Genomic DNA, 23,400 nt, shown 5'->3' with positions numbered 1-23,400 from the left:
TCAATCATTTGATACCCACATTTGTCTAATCCAGAATCTGGGCTTCCTGTGACACTGAAATATGTAAACAAGCAGCTTTGTGTACACTAACTCCAATTTCTATGTCGAAGTATACAAGGGCACAAGCTTCATGAAGTTCCTGAAGCAAATTAACAGTGTCCACCAATTCACAAAGAAGTTAACACAAGCAAGCCAATCCAATGTCATACTTCGAAAACAGAAACACAGCTGGAAACATTCTAAAACTACAATTTTCATAACTACCAGTTGTATGAACCTGCATCAATTTCCAAACAGAATTGTAAAACGTGCATCTCAAAGAGAATTAAACGTTGTTCCTTTAATGCAACATGATGTAGATCCACTGGCAGCTCTTCAGGACAGAGTTCTCAAAGGAGGAGTCTGTGCAAATTGTGTTACAATCTCTGGTACCGCTGTTGACTTTCTTGCAATTAACATCACCTGGTGGAGAATTGGCTGGGTGTGCTAACAGGTCTGGCTTGGCACAAACAACACTTACATAATTCTATTTCAAAACAAATGCCAAATGTTGCAGTTAAAGGCTTGCCCCAACATATGCTGCAGCACAAGCTAAACAGCACTGCTACTGACAAGCTACATGCCCTGTTGTTGAGGGGAGGGCTTGTTTTAAAAAGATGTGTAGTTATTTATTTTAATTTGGTTTGTTACATTAAAGGTGCAGCCATCAAAAGGTCTATAATAGTACAATAAATTACTTACATAACTCTGGTAATCAAATGAGAAATAAAACCAATTTAAAACTCTCTCTCTCTATATATATATATATATATACATATATATATATATATATATATATATATATATATATATATACATACACACACACAAAATTGAGAGATCCTTAAAAATGCATTCTATCAATTAATAAACCAATTCGAGCCTCACTGAATATCAAACCAATAGAAGGTTTTTTCAACTCATTAAGGTTAACACAATAAAACAATGAGTGCACAATAATTTCTGCCTGTTCACCACAAAAACTACAAAACTAAAGGCAAACCTAATACCCTTCCACTTCCCAATAACATCTCAAATCTATAATTGTCTAATTTTGAACAATAACCTCAATCATTTATTGTACTTTTTTAATAGATAGGAATTTTTCATAGTTAAGCCACAGTGATACATATATCATTATGAGATGGGAGAGGCTTGAATATTCCAGATTTCTCTCTTGACTCCAGTGAGAGATTCAGGGTTTGTATCCTCAAAGACCAGGAGAATACAATGAGGGCTTTATTAATCTGCTGTTGAAAATACAAAGGATATAGCATTTCATCCTCCAAGAACTCTGTATGTTTCCCCATCCTATCCACTACCTAGGCATGTCTAAGTCTAGTGAACTGCTGCATTGTTAGGCAAGGTACTTTCAGAACACCTTTGTAGGAAAGTCCTTCAAGTTGGAACCACTTGACTGCCAAGCACGGTAGCCTTGGCACAATGAGACTCAAGGCAGTCTAGAGGTGTGGAACGGTGCTACATCTAGAAGATAATTTGCCAGAAAATGTGCAAAAATACTTAGTGTGCCAAATTCAAGTACTGCACCAGGGATATGGGGCATCTTTTATAGTCATGTCAGCTAAGGAGTTCTGCGTGTTGAAACTAAACAAAGCCCACCAAAAACCCAACCTTTGCCTATTAGATCTGCAAAACCAATACCACTGTGAGCCGTGTTCATAGCACAGGTGTACCATACAGAAGAAAAAAAAACAATGTAAAAATAACTATGACCGAAACAGACTGAAACATTCGGCTCAATTTGCAAAGTGTAAGCCTGACAACATTTTACAAGTGAGGAAGGGATTCAACAAGGAATGGAATGCCTTAATTACCAGGAAGTAGACCAAATTAACCAGAAGGTTCAGTCAGCCACAGGGTAACACTGAAGGACCACCTGGCCTCCTGTTTAGTGCTATTAGATGTTTATGGGACCAACACACTGTACTCCTCCTGTGGTGTGGTAGCAACTCATCGGGTCTATTTTGCTTTCTACATGATCACATTACTGCCACCTCAATATACAGTTGTTGAATTACTTTATTAATATTTAGTGTAAGTTTAAGAGGGGCTATGTCATTCACGATAGGACTCTTCATATGAATAAATGAGAATTAAGACAAGGACTACCAAGATCTCAAGACGAGGTCACCAAGGCGAGGTCTGTTGAGCAATTATGAGGGATATGATCTGTAGCTAAAGTGGCCAAGCTCTTGGCAAGCTGGAATTTAAATGGACCTATTGCTGACAATACCTCTGCAATCTCACTAAAACTATTCTTAGAAGCTGAAGAACTATGCTACCTGAAGGGTAATGAGATTCTGGTTACCCCAACAGAAAAAGGACCATAGAAGTAGTTGTTGGAGGGAATGTAATGCTCAACAACCATGTATATTGTTGTGGCACCTTCACATCTCACCAGCATCCCATACTTGGCAACCAGTCTCATTTGCAATTCACCACTTTCAGACCACTTAAAAAGAGAGAAGTACTGTGGCCACACTAATCTTCACTCGACCACTGATTATGTCATACGTTATCCACTTTTCCCCAGTCTGGCCCACAGAATCTGAACAGCTGGCTCATGAAAAATATTTAAGACTAGACAAGCTTATGGCTGTGATTTGGGTAGTGTGTAGGATCTGTTACATTTTACACCACCCAGGGGTACTTAGGAAACTGTAGAATTTTGGCAGTTTTTCTGGCATAGACTTATCAACCCTGTGGAGTGTCCATAGAGCAACAACAAGCATTTGCAAGGCCTATCGTTCAGACCTTGGCAAGCCTACATTTTTTTTTTTTTTTTATTAAAAGTAATAAAACATAAAAATGCTGCCATGCATAGATGGTGTGCATATGTTTGCAAAACAAAAAATTTAAAACATACATTGAAAAAATAAATTGAAAAAAACATTAAGTAAAAGCAGAGATTAGTGTACCAGCCCTGACACTGAAGTGGGCTGCATTTTAGGCAGATACCCACCAGAAAAATGCAGTCAATCACAGTACACAGTTCAATGGCTGAGGTGGACTGACACATTCAGGGATGTGGAATTCCTACAACCCGACGCACAGGACATATTGTTTGGAGTCAAGGAAAACAAGTTCTCATATTTATTTTGTACATGGGACAAGTAGGCCCAACCCCCTGCAGCAAAAAACCCTTTGGCTGACAGTTTACAGGGAAGGGAACTGTTTGCAGCTGAGGTAATATTTCTGTCCATATGTTAATGATATTCACACTTGTATTTATGGTTCATTAATGCAAATACTTTATTATGAGGGGGAGTGCTTTAAGTATACATTGTAAGGTCACACTGCACTACTGACAGTGGTTTCTGAAAGAAAAAAAAAAAAATACATACGATATGAGGCTACATATAATGCTCTCAGAATGCTGTCTGACTAGATGCAAATGTTTGCAGAAGCTTGTAAGCCAGACTGATGATTATTTGCTTTCAAAGTAATATGTTCATAAAAAAATGCAAGTAGGAAAAAAACGTTTTAATAAATTACTGTGAAATTTTAGGTACTATAGTTTTGAAGCATCATTTAGTAAAATGTGCTGATGCATGCTAGTATTTCCAAAACATATTCATAGTAGAACATCAAGGACCATTGTCAACCAGATTATGGGCAACATGAAAATAGACAAGCACTGGCAAAGCCAACCGATCCGACATTGGTTGTCAGTCCTTTGTCTATGCATGTCTTGTTTTGACATGGCCTTTGTAACACTTTATTGTTGTGGGAGCTACCAGGCCCTTACCAATGTAACAAACATTGGCAAAAACAAACGTTTTTTGGTCTCAAAAAGAACACATTGCCACTGGAGTTCCTTGCACTGAATAAAACTACTTTGTGTGCTCATATGTTCCTTGTGGAAGAGCAGAATGCTATCACTCATAGTAAAGCCAGATGATAGATGGATTGAGCGATAAATAGAATTCTAATAAAAACAAAATGTCTTGGTTAACGCCAGGACTAATTTGGGGCCCAATTCTTAAGGAAAGTAACATTAATATATGTCTTTGCATTAGTGGCTTTCATGAATTTACAGAAGTAGACCAGGAAATCATGCATCTAGAAAATAGTTGTGAAATATATTTCAACCAAAGCAAATATACATGTGCAGATTTGCTCATGTGAAAATCTATTGAGCGTGAACAAGTTCAATTTACCTCCAACCACATTGTTCCCAACCCTGGAAGAACTTCTACTTCTGCCACTGTCAGGAGCAGGGGTGTGGAATTTATTAAAATATCTACTTGTCCAGTGGACAGGTTGCTTCTCAAATCTACTTGTCCTGTAAAAAGATCTACTTGTCCCTTTGGTGCCATGTAGTGTGGCGACAAATTATGGCAGCAATCTCATTATGTAAGTGCTCTGATAATAGCCTCTCTGATTATGTCAGGGCTACTACCATAGTAGGGCTTAAATACTTGCAGTTTCAATCCCTACTGTAACAATTTCCTTATTTTGCCACCTTTCTGCAGATCTGCATACTGGGGCTGGAGGAAGCAGTAAGCAATAGTTCTAGGGCTGGAATGCCTTTGAGTCTGCAAACCTACTAACCTGCATGTTTTAAAGATTTTTACCAGCTTCTCTCTAATATTTTCCCATAATAAGAAAGGTTGGACATTTACTCCTGACAATGGCAGAATTAGAACTTCTTCCAGGGTTGGGAAGAAAGTGGCTGGAGGGAAAATGAACTTGCAAATGCTCAATAGATTTTTACATGAGCAAATCTACACATCGTATTTACCCATGCTAAAATACAGTTCACAAATATTTTATAGGGTACAACATATACCATGGGTGCACTTTTGTGACTTTCTTTAAGAATTTGGGGCCACATGTAGGTAGGTTCAGATTTGCGACCTGCAAATTGCGAGTCGCAAATCCGAATGTAGGATGGTGTCCCTGACACCATCTGTGATTCGCAAGGGCTTCACAAATGCCCACCTCATGAATAATCATGAGGTGGGTCGCAATTTGCGACCCCCTCGCGAATGGCGGCCCTCACAGGGATGGTGGCCTGCTGGAGACAGCAGACCACCATGTCTGTGACTGCTTTTCAATAAAGCAGTTTTTTTTTTTGTAATGCAGCCCGTTTTCCTTAAAGGAAAACGAGATGCATAACAAAAATGAAAAATGAAACGTTTTCGTTTCATTTTTTCAGAGCAGGCAGTGGTCCACAGGACCACTGCCTGCTCTGAAAAAATGTTTACAGTGACATTCACAATGGGGAAGGGGTCCCATGTGGATCCCTTCCCTTTTGCGAAAGTGTTAGCACCCATTTGAAATGGGTGCAAACTGCGATTGGTTTGCACCCGCGTTCGCGGTCACAAAACAATCCTACATTGCACTGCGAGTCGCAATTAGGAAGGGAACACCCCTTACTAATTGCGAGTCGCAAACCCGTTTTGCGATTCGGTAACCAGGTTACCGAATCGCAAAACTGGGTTTGTGCATCGCAGTGTGCTTTTTTCATGTCGCAAACAGCGAAAGTCGCTGTTTGCGACATGCAAAAAGCTACCTACATGTGGGTCTTGGTCCCTAATTAGGTCTGGTGTTAACAAAGACATTTTGTTTTTATTAAACTTCTATTTCTCTCTCTTTCGGCCGGCTTTACTGTGAGTGATCGCATTCTGCTCTTCCACAAGGAGCATATTGCCACACAAAGTAGTTTTGTTCAGTGTCAGGAACTAAAGTGGCAATCAGTGACGTAACTAAACTGGAGGGTGCCCCTTTGTAAAGAACATGGAGGAGCCCCCTCTCCAGACTCACTCAGGGCAGGTGCTGTGCTGAAGGGGCCCCCTGGAGGGCGGCTGCGGGGCCTTTGTTATGCCACTGGTGTGCTTTTAGAGAGTTCAAAAACTTTTTGGGGGGGTTTGCCAGTGTTTGTTACAATGTTGAGGGCCTGGTAGCTCCCACAACAATAAAGTGTTACAAAAGCCATGTCAAAACAAGACACGCATTGATGAAACTAAAAGACTTATAAAAATATGTCAGATCAGTTGGCTTTGTCAGTGTTTGTTTATTTTCATGCTTCCCATAATCGTGTTGAAAATGGTTACACTGATTTTCCATTAGAAATATTTTTGGGAAATACTAGCATGCATCAACACATTTTACTAAATGACACTTCATTTGCATATAATCAGAGAGCATTCTGGGAGCATTAAACTTAGCCTCATAGCCTAAACTTTTCAAACATGTGTATACACGTTTTTTTTTTTTTGTACTGGAACCAACGTCAGTAGTGAAGTGTGACCTTAAAACATTTATTTACAGCACTCACCCTAATAATGAAGACTTTCAAATAATGAACCATAAATACAAGTTCGAACAGCATTAACTTTTGGAAACACATTAACTCAACTGCAGAGAGTTCCACTCTCTGTAATCAGGCAGCCAAAGGGTTTGTGCTGCAGGGGGTTGGGCCTACTTGTCCCAAGGACAAAGTAAACATAAAAACTTGTAGCCCTTGACCCCAAACAAGATGTCCCGGGCGCCGGGCGATAGGAATTCCACATCCCTGCAGGAGAAAACGTCCAACCTTTTTCAGTATGGGAAAGGATTAAAGAGCTGATGAAAAACCTTAAAATATACAAGTTAGTTGGTTTGCACAGACTCAAAGGCATTCTAGTCCTGGAACTATTGATCTCTGCTTCCTCCAGCCCCCCCTATGTAACCCTGTAGATCTGTGGAAAGGTGGCAAAATAAGAAAATCCCTGCAGTAGGGCTTGAAATTGCTAGTATTCAAGCCCTACTATAGTATTAGCCCTGGCATAATCAGACCTATTATCAGAGCTCTTACATAATGAGATAGCTGCCATACTTTGTCACCACACTACATGGCACCAAAGGGACAAGTAGATTATGTTACAGGACAAGTAGACTTAAGAAGCAACCTGTCCCATGGACAAGTAGATACTGGCCATATTTCTTCAGGACCTGGATGAGACATGCTGCGGTGCGTAGGATGCCCTTATGTGTGGAATCTGGGAGGCCATGGAGAAGGGCATCATCACCAATGCAGGAGTATAAGGGCTTAGGAAGCAATTCTGAAAGAAACACTTTACCTTTCCTTGGAAGAAAGACCAGTCATTCTTCGTTATTTCACAATGTGTTACCAGAGGGTGAGGATGGTGCCTAGTGTGAATCCAAGTGACTTGGCATTTAGTGAAATTCGGAGTTCAGAGCCATCAAGGTTCATGGTGTTAATCCAGGTTTGTTATTCTGGACAAGTATCAGAAACGGGCCTGAGCTTCAGTAAGCGCTGGGCATCCAGGTCTGGATGATGTGCAGGCAGTGTTTGATATGATGGATATCTGATGCAGAGGAAACTTTCAAGTAGAGATTTCTATCATCAGCATGGTGGTTAATCTTGATGCTGTTATTTGTGACTGGAGCACCAAGTAACTTCATGTCACATGCATGAAAAAAGCTGGCAGTCAGCAAAACACAAAGGCCCCTCAAGACTCAGCACTGTTGCTGTCACCTACATAGACCCATTACGAGGTTAGCATGAGTGGAAACGTGTGAAGTACTGTGAATTAGTATGCTACTTATCCAGTGGAAATGTATGGAGATACCCACAAAGTTACATGTTGTTGGGTGTCTGCCACATTTGCAAACCAAGTCCCACAACACGCCAATGATTACATCACCCTTCATGCACAATCGCCAAAGGAAAATCCACCCACTTGGCATATTATCATAAATGCAATCTGAACATAGAAACATTTGTGGATCCAAATGCCACTTTTTATACATCTGAGTTTTACATGTGCACATAGTTCTGTGAATGAGATGCTAGATATTTAGTCGAGTGCTACAATGACTCAAATGCTTTCTAAAAGTCTATAGACCAAAGGCACATTGTTTCCTTTGATTAAGGTCCTCACTTTTGCTGGCCTGCCTCTATAGATTAACAGTTCACTCCATAATTAAGAGTTCATAAACCAAAGGACGCTGAATTTTCACTTTATCAGTAACAATCTTCTTATGAACTGCTAGGATTCCCACCAAGAATATGGACAAGTTACCTAGTATCACTACACATACAAACACCTCTGCAGAGATATTCATTGCGGTAAGGTGTTTAATCAGTCTAATTTCTTGCTCCCCACTAACTTGTGTGTTAAGTGTGGGAATCCCTGGGAGGGAAGGGCAAGGTTTAAAATCCACCAGTGATGCTCTCCCAAACTCTCATTTTTAGCCCAGAACAGGCTGTGCCTCACTTTTAATCAGACCATTGGATTACCTTTACTCTTGGAGTTATCACTCATCTGAACTTTTGTAAAGACTTCTAAATGGTCTCACGGAGGTCCTCACATTGGAGAGAGAGAGAGAGAGAGGAAAAAAAAAAAAAAAAAAAAAAAATCAATCAGACAGAAGAACTTCAGGAGCACTTGGAAGAGAATCACTCCTGAAGGCTGAACATTAGTATCAAGGGGGTACAAAGACTGGCTGAAGGGGATGCCATGAAAGACTTTTAAACGAATTTTGAAGCAGGTGCTCCTTAGCCTGGAAGAAGGGGGCATAGTGCTGGACCACATTCACTGTGTTAACTCTACGTTTAACCAAGCTTCTTGGGCCCCCGAACATCCAGACATTCCTCCATCACTACCGCCATAAAGAAAGCATCATGAAAGCAGCCATAGACAAGGACCAGATAATGTCGGAGGGGCTAAAACTGCACTGTACCAGCACCCTATCAACCTATAACCTTTTAGAAGTAGCATAACGTCCGCCCACTCACCATGTCCCTCAAAAGCAAAAAGTGTAAGCTACAGAGGAGGTCCCCCCTTAAGAATAATATTTATGTGGCAGGGTTCTCTACAGCATCCGAATTCCCACAGGGAGGCAAATAGGATCCTCAGGCATCTGCAGCAGAATAATACCCGAATATCCAGAGGCTTCCAGGCACGCTCTACACCACAGCAGCTGGGAAAGGAGTACAATCCACAAAGAAGCACAACAAACCCCAGGTGGACATGGTGGCAGTAAAGGCAGGTGGTGCTGGATTAGCTAAAAGACACTAGAGACCATCAAGATTCCTAAAGGGGTGATATTGATGCAGCTGAATGGCAAGGTCAAATGGGGACAAAGATTTGTATTCTAATAGGTGCCAGGATGGGGGAGGGAGAAGAACAGGTGGAGGAATTGGCAGAAGAAAGACAAACATTTACTGCGTACAAATACACTGGACTTTGGCTCACTGGTGACCGAGCGTCCTAGCTCGGGGTTGGTTACGAAGAGTTGTTGGTTATTATGTTGGGGGACGAGTTGTTCACAGGTAAAAGGGGAGGGAGGATGGCCATGGTTTATATTATGCATTTCCTCTTGGAAGTTACTCACAGTCACAAGCACTGCTCCATCCTACACATAAGCCCCATGGAAGAGCTAAAGATCTTGTATCTAAATACACAGGGACTGAATGCTCAATCTAGATGGGGGGCACTCATGCCCTTGTTTCGAGACATGTGATGCAGATATGCTTACTGCAGAAGACTCACTTGCTTTTCGATTGACATAGACTAGACTGTGATCCGAATTGTTTCCACAGCAGTAGCTCTTCTCAGAACCCAAGGAAAAAGCCAGGGTAGCAATATTACTGGCAGCATACTTTTACAGAGGACTACGGGCATTGCAGCAGACATAGGTGGTAGATCACTAGCCCTGCGGCTTAACAGGGGCGATCATGAGTTTACAGTCACCCAAGTCTATGTGCCAAATATAGGCCAAGAACAACTTTTTTTTTAAAGCGATTAGACATATCTTGTATTCATCTGACAAAAAAAGCCATAATAGGTTGAGATGTTAACCTTGGAATGTGTAATGAAAGACAGATCTGCACAACGAACATGACAGACGGTGGCCATTTCAAAGGAAGGAACGACATGACTATGCAAAATGGGGCTTACTGACAAGTGGCACTTCCTTCACCCCTAGGAAAAAGATTACACGTATTATTCGGTTGCGCACATAACATATGCCACATTAGATCCCATTCAGGGCTCCCCAGCGTTGATGGGCTTGCTAACTAAAGCAGAGGTAGGTAGGCCTCTCTTACCAACCACACCTCGATGTGGAAACCCCTAAAGGGGCCAAAACACTGCAATAGATGAATAACTGGACCCTAAGGGACAGATTCCTCTTTACTGAGAGGAATAGGAAAATTATTCAGCCCATGAGAGGGAACTAATCATAGAGGACAGATCAAAGGTATAAGTCGACGCAGACCATGGGAGGAACTTAAGGTAGGAGTTCGGAGAGGTGCATTTATCACACTAGTGTCTGCAAACAATGAGGATAGGATGGAGGAATGCTCAATACTGGAAGATATAGTTAGGGAGCTGCAGTGCAAACGCCAATGTAATGGCACATAGAAAATATGGTGAATGCTTACAAGCAACACAGGTTACTCTGTGCAGTCTAGATTCGGATGGAAAACTATATGGTCTGCTCAGGGTAAAACAAAAATATTATGAAGGCGGGAAATAGAGCTTGGAGGCTACTAGCTTGTAAACTTAGGCCTCGAGAGTCTAAAAATCATGTCAGATCGATTTGCAAAGAAGCAGGCATTTAATATTTCACAGAGGTTGGGATAAATCAATCCTTTTAAGAATACTATACAGCCCCGAAAGAGGGATACCCGATTCCTGAAGAAGAAATGGAAGTCCTCCTGAAAACCCATAAAAACTGAAGAGGTAGTCACTGGAATATCACAGCTCAAAACCCAGAAATCTCTGGAGCTGGATGTTTCCCCAGCTCTATTTTACAAGACATTCTGCCAAGAAATAGCACACAGATGTTTGAAGTGAGTAGGATGGGGAAGCAACTCAGATAATGTAAGAGGCCTCTATTATAATCTATCTCAAACCAGAAAATGACCTTCAGCTCTGCTCTACCAATTGCCAGACATCACTGCTTAACATCAATGCTAAGCTCATAAATGGTATCTTAGCTTGAGGCCTACATGCAAATGTTTGTGTATCCGGACAAAGTGGGTTTCATATAAGGGCGCAATTGTGCCGATAACATCATGAGGATCTTACATATAATAGATCAAATGAGTGGAGTGAAAAGAGGAATAGCGTTGGCTGTGGTGGACGTAGAAAAAGAGCCTGACTAGGTACATTGGCCATTTCTCAAACAGACACTTGCCTACATGGGAACTGACCTACAGTTCACTGCATGAGTTTTCAGCAACTACTGCGACCCCCAGACACGCTGTAGAACTAATGGGTCCCACACATCTCTCACACTGATGAGGTAAAGTAGGCAGGAATGCCTTCTATAGACTCTCCTCTTCAGCTCCTCCCGCCTTTTCGGAGACCTTAGCCACAGCCATTGACAAAACACAGCCATCGCTGGGGTGACCATGGGACGAAATGAGCACAACTTGTGCACGTATGCAAATTATGTCAGACTGTGCCTTACCAATCTTGAAATATCATTGCCAGAAGCAGTGCATAAACTACACAGCTTTGACCACCTCAGGTTTCAAAATGAATGTCCACAAATTGCAGCTGCTTGGCGTGTCCCTCCTGCAGGCAGCCAGAGGACAGAAACCAGTGCAGCTGCCATTACAATGGGCAAAAGACAGTCTGATGTACTTGGGCTTACAACTACATGTAATATGTCAAAAGTAAATAACGTGGGTCCTATTAGGCAGCTAAAATCCGACTTTCGGGGCTGGCACAGGTCAGGATTATTGTTGATAGGCCACATAATGGAGGCAAATATAACAGCGCTGGTGAGATACCTTAAAGTGGCCAAGTTCTTACCACTCCTTCTCCCTAAAGGAATGTTGTGACATGTACAAAAACTGTTCATTAACTTTATATGGGATAGGAAGAAGCACAGACAGCTGCTGAACAAATGTATAGGCTGATCGAGGTGAAGGGCTTGGGAATCTCAAACACAACAAACTATCACCATGTGGTGCGACTGCGGTATACCATAGTGACAACAGAGCGAGACTGAAAAGCGATGGTTCTTCCAAGCTACTGACGGCGCACACATAAGGAAGGAAATGTGGCTTTTCAAAAAGCACAGGCCTTGAGACTTGAGTTCATCACCAGTTACACGGGTAACTAGGCCGGCATGCAATAAAAGGTTTGTTAAGCAGTGCCTAGTTACCAATCCATCACCTGTGACACCGACCTTTTCATCGAATGGCAATGGGTGTGGTGTAAAAGGATAGGAGACCTGTACGACTGGGCGGGACTAAAATCCTTTGAACAAGTTAAGTTTATAGTTTACGGACCGCATGAGGAAGAGAGATTTGGGTACCATCAAGTGTGGCATTGGATTTCCCAATCTACCATTAAGCAAGCAGTTAAATGACCATTACAGTCATTTGATAAATGGATTGTCAGGTAATTTACACACCATTATAGAAGTATACAAACACCTGCTACAGGGGGAGACACAGGGAGAAATCAGCAGAACTAAAGTTGTGCAAAAAGGACCCAAGAAGAACACAAAGCCAGCGAACGGCAGGCGGCATACCAAAGAGCAAAAGTCATGGCAGCAAGTGCAGCGGTGAAGGAAACGTTAAGACAACTGACTTCATACTCGTATTACAACCCCAGAAAAGCTCTATGAGTGGAACTAGACTATAACCAGAGATTGCTGGCGAGGCTGAGGGGGAACAGGTTCACTCTTGCACCTAATTTGGCACTCCTACAAACTCAAGATACTGGGGATTTGTACTGAATGGCACTGACAAGATGTTTGACTGCTCAATAATCAGGCACTTTGCATACATAATTTTCGGGCTAGATGATAAAGTCACATACGCAGACTAATGCCAGCTACCTCCCGTGTCCAAAGCTGCAGACCCGAATAACAAGTGAAAGGTGTCCCATGGAGAACTCCTTCACTTTTGAGAATCAGTTACCACCCCATCTTGGAAGGTGGGAACTCATTAATAGTTTGTGACAAACTACAGTTACAAACCACTGATCCATTCCTCTCTGAACCGGAAATAAGAAAGGACATCTTTATTACACCCTCTCATACTTTCTCTATATTCAAAAAGGATTGCAAAAGCTTTTACGAACTAGAAAGACTTTTACAATTCGTAAAAGGGCTTGGGACATTCTAAAATGCCCTTCTGCTGATGCAAACCTTGTGATTTTGCAAATAACACGATTTGCAACAACTTTAGGGGTTTGTACATCAAGCCCTAAATTCCCCAAGAATAAAAAAATAGCTTGGCAAGACTAACCCTGGGATGTAATGGCTAGAATCAAGTAACCAACGGAAGACAAAAACAAAACACGTGATTCGCATAACCACACTTAAATCCCTCATACCTGCTCAATTTTAATGACACAAAAAAGTATGTTTTACAAATCCAAACAGCAAAAAACAATAACCCACCGAGCGATTCACCCAAGAAAAAGGGAGGAAAGAGAAATAAACATGGCTAGGAAAAAAGTGGTTATTATTGGCACACCACACACAAAATACAAAGTATCGCTGAAACAAACACTTCAAACACGAGACTACACTAATCAGATTATGCCTGCACTGTCGCAAATTAAGCCACTGGCTCAAGCGCACCTTTATGCATACACCTGCATACCTCAGACACCAACAGGACACCCAAATGTGCCTATGAACAGGAAAGCTAAAACATATGTCGGTGATAGAGCATTTCTTATTATCTCCTTGATGTGCACTATGCATTGTGTGTTCCTCTATCAAACATTACCCCTCGCTCTCTTATCTTGCGTGATTTCTGATGCCTGTTTCTTTCTCTTGCAAATTGGAGGTTCACAGTACCCATTATTAATGGCATGGGATTGTCTGTTTCTTTTTCAGACACAAAGTGATTGTGAGACACACAATATTTGTCACTCTGTTACCCAGATTAAATCTGGATTGGTAAAGTATTCTTGATTATCTTGAAAGATTTGGTGAGCTGTTCATACCCCAAGGAGACTGATTGCTGACATTTTTTGTTTATTGGTGTTTACCACTGTCGTTGGTCCTGATGAAGACCCCGGCATAGTCAACCTAAGTGGGGTTGAAACGTCAACTTTCTTGGTCAAAAAAATCTTTTTTTTAATCGAGGACACTAGGAACATTTGAATATTTCTTTAACTGTTTCTATGGAGTTCAGTGTTGGGAGTTTGACCTTTCGCATTTTGTCAACATTGTATACGTTCATTGTCTCTCAAATTTTTTTGTCATTTGTCGTGGCACCTTTTTTTTTTTTTTTTTTTTTTTTTTCACCTTTCACTGCATCATCACTTGGAGCACATCTATTTGATTTGTTTGGATGGATGAGCCTGGTCATATCCTACAAAGGGGAGAGTTGACCAACTGTATATACATATGAATAAAATGATGCATGTTCTTATGGATACGGTAGTAATCATACATTGGTCTGTTCCCCAATGTTATTTTGTTATATATCTCATTACCATACTACCTTTATTGAAGCTTTTCTCACGGCAGAACAACTGTTTAAGTTAGTATTTTCAAGCTGATCATCTGAAGCATATATTCCCTCTGGATGAGAGGGATGGGAAACCTGGACTGTGATGGCCAAGATAGAAATGTATGCGCCTTGGTTCAGCATTAAGTCTGTCTTTTTTTTTTTCAACAAATAACTAACTACGCAACCGGATGGCATCTCAGTTCTACAGAATATTCTAGTTCTTGGTCAGTGACAAAGGGCACAGTGGTTACTTCATCTTATACCAAAGAACCATTATTTTTCTGTTTACATATTAGTGTTCAATTTAAGACTCTGAAATGGCTCTTGGGAATTATTTGGCTTCAACAAACTTGAAATCAAACCACCAGAAAGTCTGTGACATGTAGTGGTGGAAACTGAAAAAGTTTTCACTGGAATCCCATCAAATGGGTGTAACAGAGAAGGGGACGGAGTCATTAAGGATGGCTACATGAGAAGCAAATGCAATGAGTCAACCAATGAGCTATTTTTGATAAACTCACCCCCAACAATATTGTCAACAAGGGAAAAAAGTTATAGTAAAGCTGTAAACGGTTTAGTTAATTGACCACTAACACGTTTCATTTTAAGACAGCTCAAGGGTTAATGCAGTGCCTTAAATGTTGGTCTCGAAACAGGCTTTGGTGTAAAAAGAGTAACTAAGAATAATTTAAAGAGGAGTGGCCTCTATAACTAATCGCTTGTTCTTATACACGAGGATTAGAATCACATTAGCCACCTCTTCTTCACCCCCGGCCCCTCCACCCCCACGCTCCCCAAGTTATCATCATAATCATCATTATGGCCCGTCTCTTCTTCTTCCTGAACCACTTCCTCCTGATTTTTCTTTCTCCTGTTGTCCCTGGTAGTCCTTTTTCGTGCACTAGATTTATTCTGGTCATACTTATCATGGTACTCCTAGCCATTCACATGTGACTGGTCCTCAATTGGGCCCTGGTCCTGTTCCTTTTTGGTCTTTAGACTTGTTCTCCTGGTTCAGAGTCCTGGTGCTTCATTTCATCCTCCTTCTCCTGGTCCACGTCCTACTCTTCAACCTTCTAGTTTGCTGTGTGGTCACCTTCTGGTCTGGCACTACTTCTTAGCCCCCTGGTTCCCATTCATAAACGGGCCTTCCTTGTCATCTTCAACCTTTGCTACATCAAGGTCTTGGTCCTTTTAATTTTGGTCCTACTGCAATAATGGTCCTTCTGATTTTACTCCTGGTCCTTACAGTTATGGTAGCCATCGGATTGTTTCCAGTCCTTCTTGCCATTGGTCCTCCTTCTAGACTTCCTGCTCTACCTGGTAACCTGGTTTGCTTCTCTTTGTCCCTTGGTCCTCCTGCTTTGGGCCCTCCTGGCTGTGGTCTTCAGCTCTTTGCCCACTTGGCCCTGGCCCTTTTGGACTTCCTAGTCATCCAGGGCACGATTCTTTTCATTCTCATGTTCAAGCCCTTCTCTGCCCTGGTCCAATTGGTCCTGGACCTCCTATTTCTGCTCCAGGTCATGGTCCAATTCTCAATTCTCCGGTCTGTTTCTGACCATTGTAGACCTGGTCCTGTTCCTGCTACTGCTAGCCACCTTGGTCCTGATCTTGATGATACCTGTCCTCTTGGTGTTGGTCCCCACAGTCATGGCCCTCCTGGTCTTGTTCCTACCACCATTGGTCATCTTATCCGAGGCCTACCATATCTTAGTTTCTCTTGGCCATGGTCCTCTAGGACCAGATCTTCGATTATTCTGGTTCCATTTGGCTCCTGTTCACCAGGGTCTTAGTCCTCCTGGTTCCCCTGGTTCTCCCGGGAAATTGTACATTGTGCATATACACTGCTCGATAAAGGCGGCCGGTTTCTCCATATGTGCTGTTGATAGGTCTCCCACTGTTGACCCTGTTAGTGCCATAACTTCCTCAACTGCAATAATTATCCGTCTCTGCATTTATCAAAGCCATCTAAGACTCCATTTTCTCCTTCCACTCCTTTTCTTGGTCCTTCATTGCCCCTACTTTTGACTCTGGTCCAGTCACCCCAGCACGGGTGAGTTTAGATGAGGTGTCGAGCCACTGGTACCTAGCCAGCCGTGTTGCTGCATCTCTGTTACTCAGCATTAGGGATGAGAGCAGAGGTTGGTGCAGATAGCAGGATTATGAGCCACGAAGTGGGGAAGATCGGAACCAAGTTTGCATACAGCACAGAGAGGCAGCAGGGTGGCCAGTACATAGCTGCAGTGGGGATAGAAATCAGCAATGTGGTATAGCATGCCACAGAGGCCCAGGTTTTCCCAGCTTCTTTTTCTGAGAGTTGAGTAGAATTGAGTGCGCTTGTTCGAGCTTGATGGAAATTGGGATGTAACAGACAAATTGCTATTTTTGTCAGAATATTTGCTTGGCCTTCTGTTGGCTTGGCTATCAGCCCTTGAAAATCTAGAAGACTTAGACACTTGCCCTAGTCTATTGTCCTTGTCTTCTTGTAAAAACATTGTTGCAAAATCATACAAGTTCGGTTTAGGTGTCTCTGTAGAGGCAGCATAAAATTTGACCATAACTACTCCGACAGTAAATACCATGAGGCTGACGCAGAACACTCTCCAAAGAATTATTGAATCTGTTCCGTCAGTAAATATCCATCACAGAAATTAAAATATATTCTTGGCAAGGGTCTGAATTCAAATAAGTCATGTAACTGCTCTTTTAAATAAAGATAATCTAAAGACCCTGAACTCCCTAAGACTCAGATTTAAAATGTGCCTGCCAAAAGCTATTATGTAGTGAGTCAGATAAAGAAGAATGATACAGAGCCTGTCTTTATTTCACGATATTCTACAGAATAATTAGAAAAGGTCAGGAAATATAATCTGCTTCTGGAAGAGTAGTTGTGTTGTATCTAATTACCAACGCTTAAGAAGGTGTTTAAAATGAAAATATCTAATAATGAATCAATACGTAGCAAGGGCATCAATATTAGCCTTAGGCAGAAACCGAAACATTCACAACAAGCTAAGGTGTATTGATTAAGAATAAACATCCGGAAGAAGGGCAACAAGTGGCGGGCCCTATAATAATCCAATTTGGTAAAGAAACCTAAACCTCATTATACATATGTTGTTTGGTTGCCTAGAGGTATGAAGTCATTTATCTGCATATATACAACATGAGAAAGAAGGTAAATAAATTAAAGCTGATAAATATACAATGTATTTTGCAACAGTTCCAGGATATTTAAGCTGACAAGAGGATCTCTTATATTCCATTAAGGTTGCAGGCTTTGTAAAACCCAAATCAAGCAGAGAAGTAACAAAAACGATGCTATGCTATTTATTTCCTCAAAAATCCAATAAGCTACAGATAAACAGTGTTTTGGTGGATTACAGCTGGTTCAGTCAGATGTACTGCTGGTTACCAGCTTAGACAGAGGAGAAAATGGGGAATCAGAATGAGCTGTTTTTTCTGGTTCACATCTGAGCAGAGCTCTTGATGAGAAGGCATAAGCAATGATATCATAGTAGGTACTATGCCATCACCCCATATCAGAATTTCGATTTTTTGTGTTTATTGAATGAAAGAGTTATTTGTTGACAATGCAGCTTTTAATAATGGAACAGAATGCAACTGAAAAAGAAAAGTTTGGACTTCCACGTATTGCAATGCAGAGATACCATTAATTTCAGTATGGAAACATGCGTTATTGAATACGCAAGAAGCGATGTACTGTGATACCATCAAATTAAAGTTTCTAGCATATGCTTCTGTTCTATAAATGTGGAACGAAGTTATTATAATCAAGCTCATGCAAAAACACATTCACTGATTGTTAAGTTAAAAAGTTGGTATATATCAATGAGTGTGCTTCGCATGGAATAAATGTAAGTCAGACCTCCTAAGTTATTGACCACATAAAAATAAGTCGGTTAGGGATCAAACTGTTCTTGAAGAAAGGTGGGCAACCAAAGGAGCAATAGAAAATCCGGCTCAAACATGTCGACCTACGTGGACATGGGAGGGAAGTAGTATTACCTTAAGCATGTCCCTTTTTATTTTTAATATAAGCCATGGCCCCTGGATACCAAAAGGTGTTCGTGGGTATCAGGGGCTACAATAATGTAAAAATAAGATGTCAGGGAAAATTAAAAAAGACCAAAGAGCTCCCCTATCCACACAATACAAAGCAATGGCAGAGCCTATCCGGGGGTATTAGACGATTGGATGATGACTCCATAATGAGGCACTCCACCAGGAGTCCTTTTTATAAAAAGAGAAATTGCAGTTCAGGATGTCGATAGGGACCTAGAATCTTAAGTGGTTGTTCTCTTTTTTTGTGGTCTAGTGTAGAAGTTATTCCAGGGATGTCAGAAACACAACAACTGTGCCTCTTCATAATTCTATTATATTATTTATTTTAAACACTTACCTTTAGTCTTATTTATTTTCATCTTAGAAAGTTTGAGGTAAACACATGCAGGACAGGTTCCATTTTAGCTACAGTTTCCATTTTAATTAGCCTGTCTGCACTTTAGTTTAGCATTTTTGTCAACTTTCCCAGAACTTGTGAAAGTGGTATTCATGTCTAAACACCTGTTGTCATGAATTGTTACACAATCGGGCGACAAGACTAGTAAATCCTCTCAATATCTATATCTTAAAGTTTAGAAGTAGATACTTAAGGTAAACATTGGCTAAGGATGATGCAAATGCTTATGACTTTTTATATACGTGACGTATTTAGCACCCCACTGGTTTATTCCAGTTAGAGCAAATGTCTTAAAATCCCCATTTGATTCTGCATTGCAGGCTAAAATTCAGAGGTCTATCCTATGCAGGCTCCCTGAACTGACCAGTGAGGCAAGATAAACTTCACCTAAGGTGCAGATACAGGCATATATCCAGATGAGCATTGCACCAGATTCCACTGCCTTAACTCAAGCTACTACACTCACGAGAGGCTAAAACTATACTGAATGGTGGCAGGGGAAAGTACTAAATGATGATTCAAAGAAATGTTACCTAAAATTTCCCAGTTTAGCAAAACGTTTTTTTCCCTAGTTGCATTTTTTGTGAAAATTTTATTTGAAAGGCAAATAACCATCAATCTTTCTTTCAAGCATCTGCATCTAGCCAGAGTGTAATCTGGGAGCATTATAAGTAGACTCCTATTTTTGAACTTCAAAATGTACACATGTTTATACTGGAACCACTGTCAGTAGTGCAGTCCAGGCTTACAACATTTTTACAGAGTGCTCACTCTAATAATAATTGATTTGCATTAGTGAACCATAAATACAAGTTCAAGCGGCATTACCGTATGTACACAGATATTATCTTAACTGCAGATAACTCCATTGTCAGGTCATTAATGTGGTGCTGTAAATTGGTAGCCAAATGCTTTGTGCTGCAGGGTGTTTTGCCCACTTTATCCCAAGGACAAAATAAATATGAAAACTTTTGTTGTTCACCCAAAACAATATGCCCTGAGCATCAGGCTATAGGAATTCCACATCCCTGGTACTGGTTCTTGGATAGTTTAGCAAGCTGCTGTGTACTCAACTTTTTTAGTAAATATGAAGGGTTTCAGTAGGATTAAGTTCACCAAGATTAGTCTTTTTTTAGATCGTTCAAGGTTCTCCTTTCGTGATTTGCTGGGAATTACTGCAATTCACAGAACAAAGGGCAAACATTGATTTTAAAAAAAACATGTGCCTCTAGAGTGCATGTCTTGATTGGGCATATTTAAATTTAAAAAAATAAAAAATTCAGTTGCGATGCATGAAGAGTACCTTGGTTAACCAAACAATGTAAAATACAATCCCTAATCCGTCCATATAAAAATAAAATCAGACTGACAGCAGGAGTTGATCTGTGGTACCAAAACGGGGAGTTACCATTGATTATCAGGGATAATTATGGAAAATGTATCTGTTTCACATGGCTCGTTTTATCGGACTAGAACATTGTTTTAAATGTCCATTAACTTCCGTTAAGACTTGGGCCATTTGTTTTAAAATACAGTTGTTTTTCCCGTAGAGTGGCTATGAAACTTGACGGTGAAATCAAATACAATGTTGTAGCATATGCTACAGGAAAATCTATTTCTACAGTTAAAGACATTTTAATGTATTTCTTAAAAATGTGTATTTAAGGGCATGCTCAATTATTAAATAAAAATACATAATTTTAATATCTACCATTTCGGAAGCACCGTTATAATTATCAGAAAACTAGAGCTAGTGACTCAAACGCTAGTTTGGGCTGCCGATGTCACACCGGATATGTAGCCAGCAAGGAGCTAGGCGTTTGATAGGCATCATAAGGTGGGGTGCGGGGAGATATGCCTACAATGCAATTACCTGAGCGAGCAGCGGTGCAAACTAATTAACTGATAAGGGGCCATCCCTGTGTGACACCTTCACCAAGGACTTGCAACAAGGCCACGTTTTAAAATCTGACAGCGAACAGCCAAGACTGGCTGAAAGAGTCAAACGTGACACGGGCCCCTGCCCGCCAGAGAAAGAGCATCAGCTGGAGTGGCTCAGGCTGTCAGAGCGCCGCTCCCTCTCCAGCGCTTAACAGCGTCCCTCTGCGTGACCCGTCGCCCTGCTCCCTCCCTGCTCCCCGCCCCCGGGCACCTGTTCAGGTCGCGATAGTCCAGGAAGGAGAGGATGAGCAGCAAGGGGTCGGTGGGCAGTGTGTCCAGGCTCAGCACCACGGACGCCGCCATCTTCGCACTCCCCGGGGCTCGCTAGCCCTCATTCTACCATGGAAACTGAAGACGGACTAGCTGACGCGCTGCTCGGTTGGATGGACCGGCTCTGCGTCGGCCATCTTGTGAAGGTGCGGGGCTCTGGTGTTGTGCGTAAAAGCAATAAAAAATATTAAAAAAAGGCTGACGATACCCTTGCTGTATGTATATAGTCATATTGCTACATAATTTAGTTCATAATCTAAAATAAACTGTCATTTCAATAAATGAAATGTACATTTCCTAGGCTCTTTTCTAAACGTGCAGAATGACTTTAAGATATGCGACCAGTTTGTAAAATTACTCTTCTTGTTGTTAGTCAATTTTACGAGCTCCTATCGCTCAAAGACACCTAACACGATAGCATTAAATAGTTCTCCATATTCGCGAATGAGATCCTGGAGAGAGGGTTTTGGGGGGGTGGGCCTAAGCCTCAATTGTTATGCGCATGCGCTTATTGTCGTAGGCGGCGCCCACGCTTGTTTGTTATCAAACAGAGACAACTTTGAAGATGAAGGGTTCGAATCACCTTTGATCTAGTACTTAAAGGGCAAGAACGCCAATGAAAGCTGAGTGTGAGAGGGGCGGGCTAACCCAACTGAGACTAAGCTTTTCGGTATGGCTGTTTAGTTAGGGCACAGCGCACCCCTGAGGATTACAACAGCACAGCATAACTGTTGTGTATATATGTATGTTAACTGGGGAACGTGAAATGGTAGGTAGTAGAATGTAGGGAGAGCATTTAGGGAGAGAATGTAGAATGTTAGTCAGTCTGTAATGGGGCAACGCTGGAGGCGGCTGCTTGTAATGCTGTTGTAACTTGGAATAAACAAGAGAGCTTCCAATTATTCCAGAAAATATTTCGACCCATTAATGGCTGCTAAAATCTCCTGAATTCTAGGTAAAGGATGACAATCCACCACTATATTTTTGTTCAAGGACCTCAAGTCAGCACACAACCTTATAGCACCAGTTTTCTCTTTTGTGATAACAATAGCTGAAACCCACTCTGAAGAATCATTAAGTTCAATTATACCTTCATCGCACAATTTAGATAAAAGTTCCTTCAAATCTTTTCTCACTGAAAGAGGAACTGGACGCACCTTATGTACAACAGGTGTAGCTTTTTCCTTTAGTTTGATGACATGTTCAAAACCTTTAACACATCCAATGTGATTCTCACAAACTTTCTTACTATTTTCTAAAACTTGTTCTAATGTTAAATCATCAATACTTCAACATTAAAACAAGGTAAATCTCCTAGAAATATTGGATTGGGTGAACCAGGTTTCAAAATGATTCCCATGTTGTATTATTCGTTTATTTTATTTTATTTAGTGTTACAAGTTTTGTTTATTTGATTTTGTTGGGAAAAAGGAGATGTTGTATATATATGTATGTTACTGAGGAGTGTGAAATGGCAAGTAGTAGAATGTAGAACGTAGGGAGAGTATTTACAGAGAGAATGTAGAATGTTAGTCATTCTGTTATGGGGCAACGCTGGAGTCGGATCGTTGTATTCCTTGTAATGTTGTTATAACTTGGAATAAACAAGAGAGCCTACAATTATTCCAGTTGCGGTGTGTATTACTTTCCACAACATAAAACAATGTTGGTGGTGGGGAACAGCGCACCAATATCAGGCAATAATATTGAGGGCGCTCTGTCTCTTGAGTAGCCTGCATGATAGTGAAGCCTAATAGCAGAGTTGGGGGTGGTGCTGACCTAAAGACCTATAAGCTAATCTGTCCTTAAATACATAATTCAAAACATCATTTTAAATACAGTTAATAAGAAAGGGTTGACTTAAAAAGGGAGTTTATTGTAATTTAAAGTTATGCCATCACAGATGGAAGACTCCCATGTTTTAAGACTAAAACAGCTTTATTTTATCATCTGGTTCCATATAAGTCAATGGGGAAAATTCATGGGCCTTATGTTTTATAACTCTCCCTCTGCAGCTTGAAAATCAGTGCTTCAGTTGGGCTTGTTTGAGGGCCGGCACTTCTTTTTCTGCCTCAAGCATTTACTGCAACCAAAAGACACATTTGGGAGGGACTGAGGAAGAGAAATCGAAAAAGCGTCACAATGGGAGAAATCAAAACGCTGCAAGAGTGAGCTGAAGGGGCAGGGAGTGTCTGTA

The 23,400-nt window shown here is 41.1% G+C and overlaps 1 protein-coding gene across 1 annotated transcript in view; it reads right to left on the bottom strand.

Annotated features, from left to right (window-relative positions):
- FBXO3 (F-box protein 3) overlaps positions 1 to 21,703 on the bottom strand; it is a 108,804-nt gene extending 87,101 nt beyond the window's left edge. The window contains exon 1 of the mRNA XM_069221865.1: positions 21,145 to 21,703. Coding sequence (XP_069077966.1) covers positions 21,145 to 21,236 — 92 coding nt within the window. The 5' untranslated portion in view covers positions 21,237 to 21,703. The remainder of the gene's footprint in view (positions 1 to 21,144) is intronic.
- Between the last annotated feature and the right edge of the window lie 1,697 nt (positions 21,704 to 23,400).

This window comes from Pleurodeles waltl, chromosome 3_1, assembly GCF_031143425.1.
Source record: "Pleurodeles waltl isolate 20211129_DDA chromosome 3_1, aPleWal1.hap1.20221129, whole genome shotgun sequence".
Taxonomy (NCBI): Eukaryota; Metazoa; Chordata; class Amphibia; order Caudata; family Salamandridae; genus Pleurodeles; species Pleurodeles waltl.
This window is presented reverse-complemented; position numbering and strand designations above follow the sequence as displayed.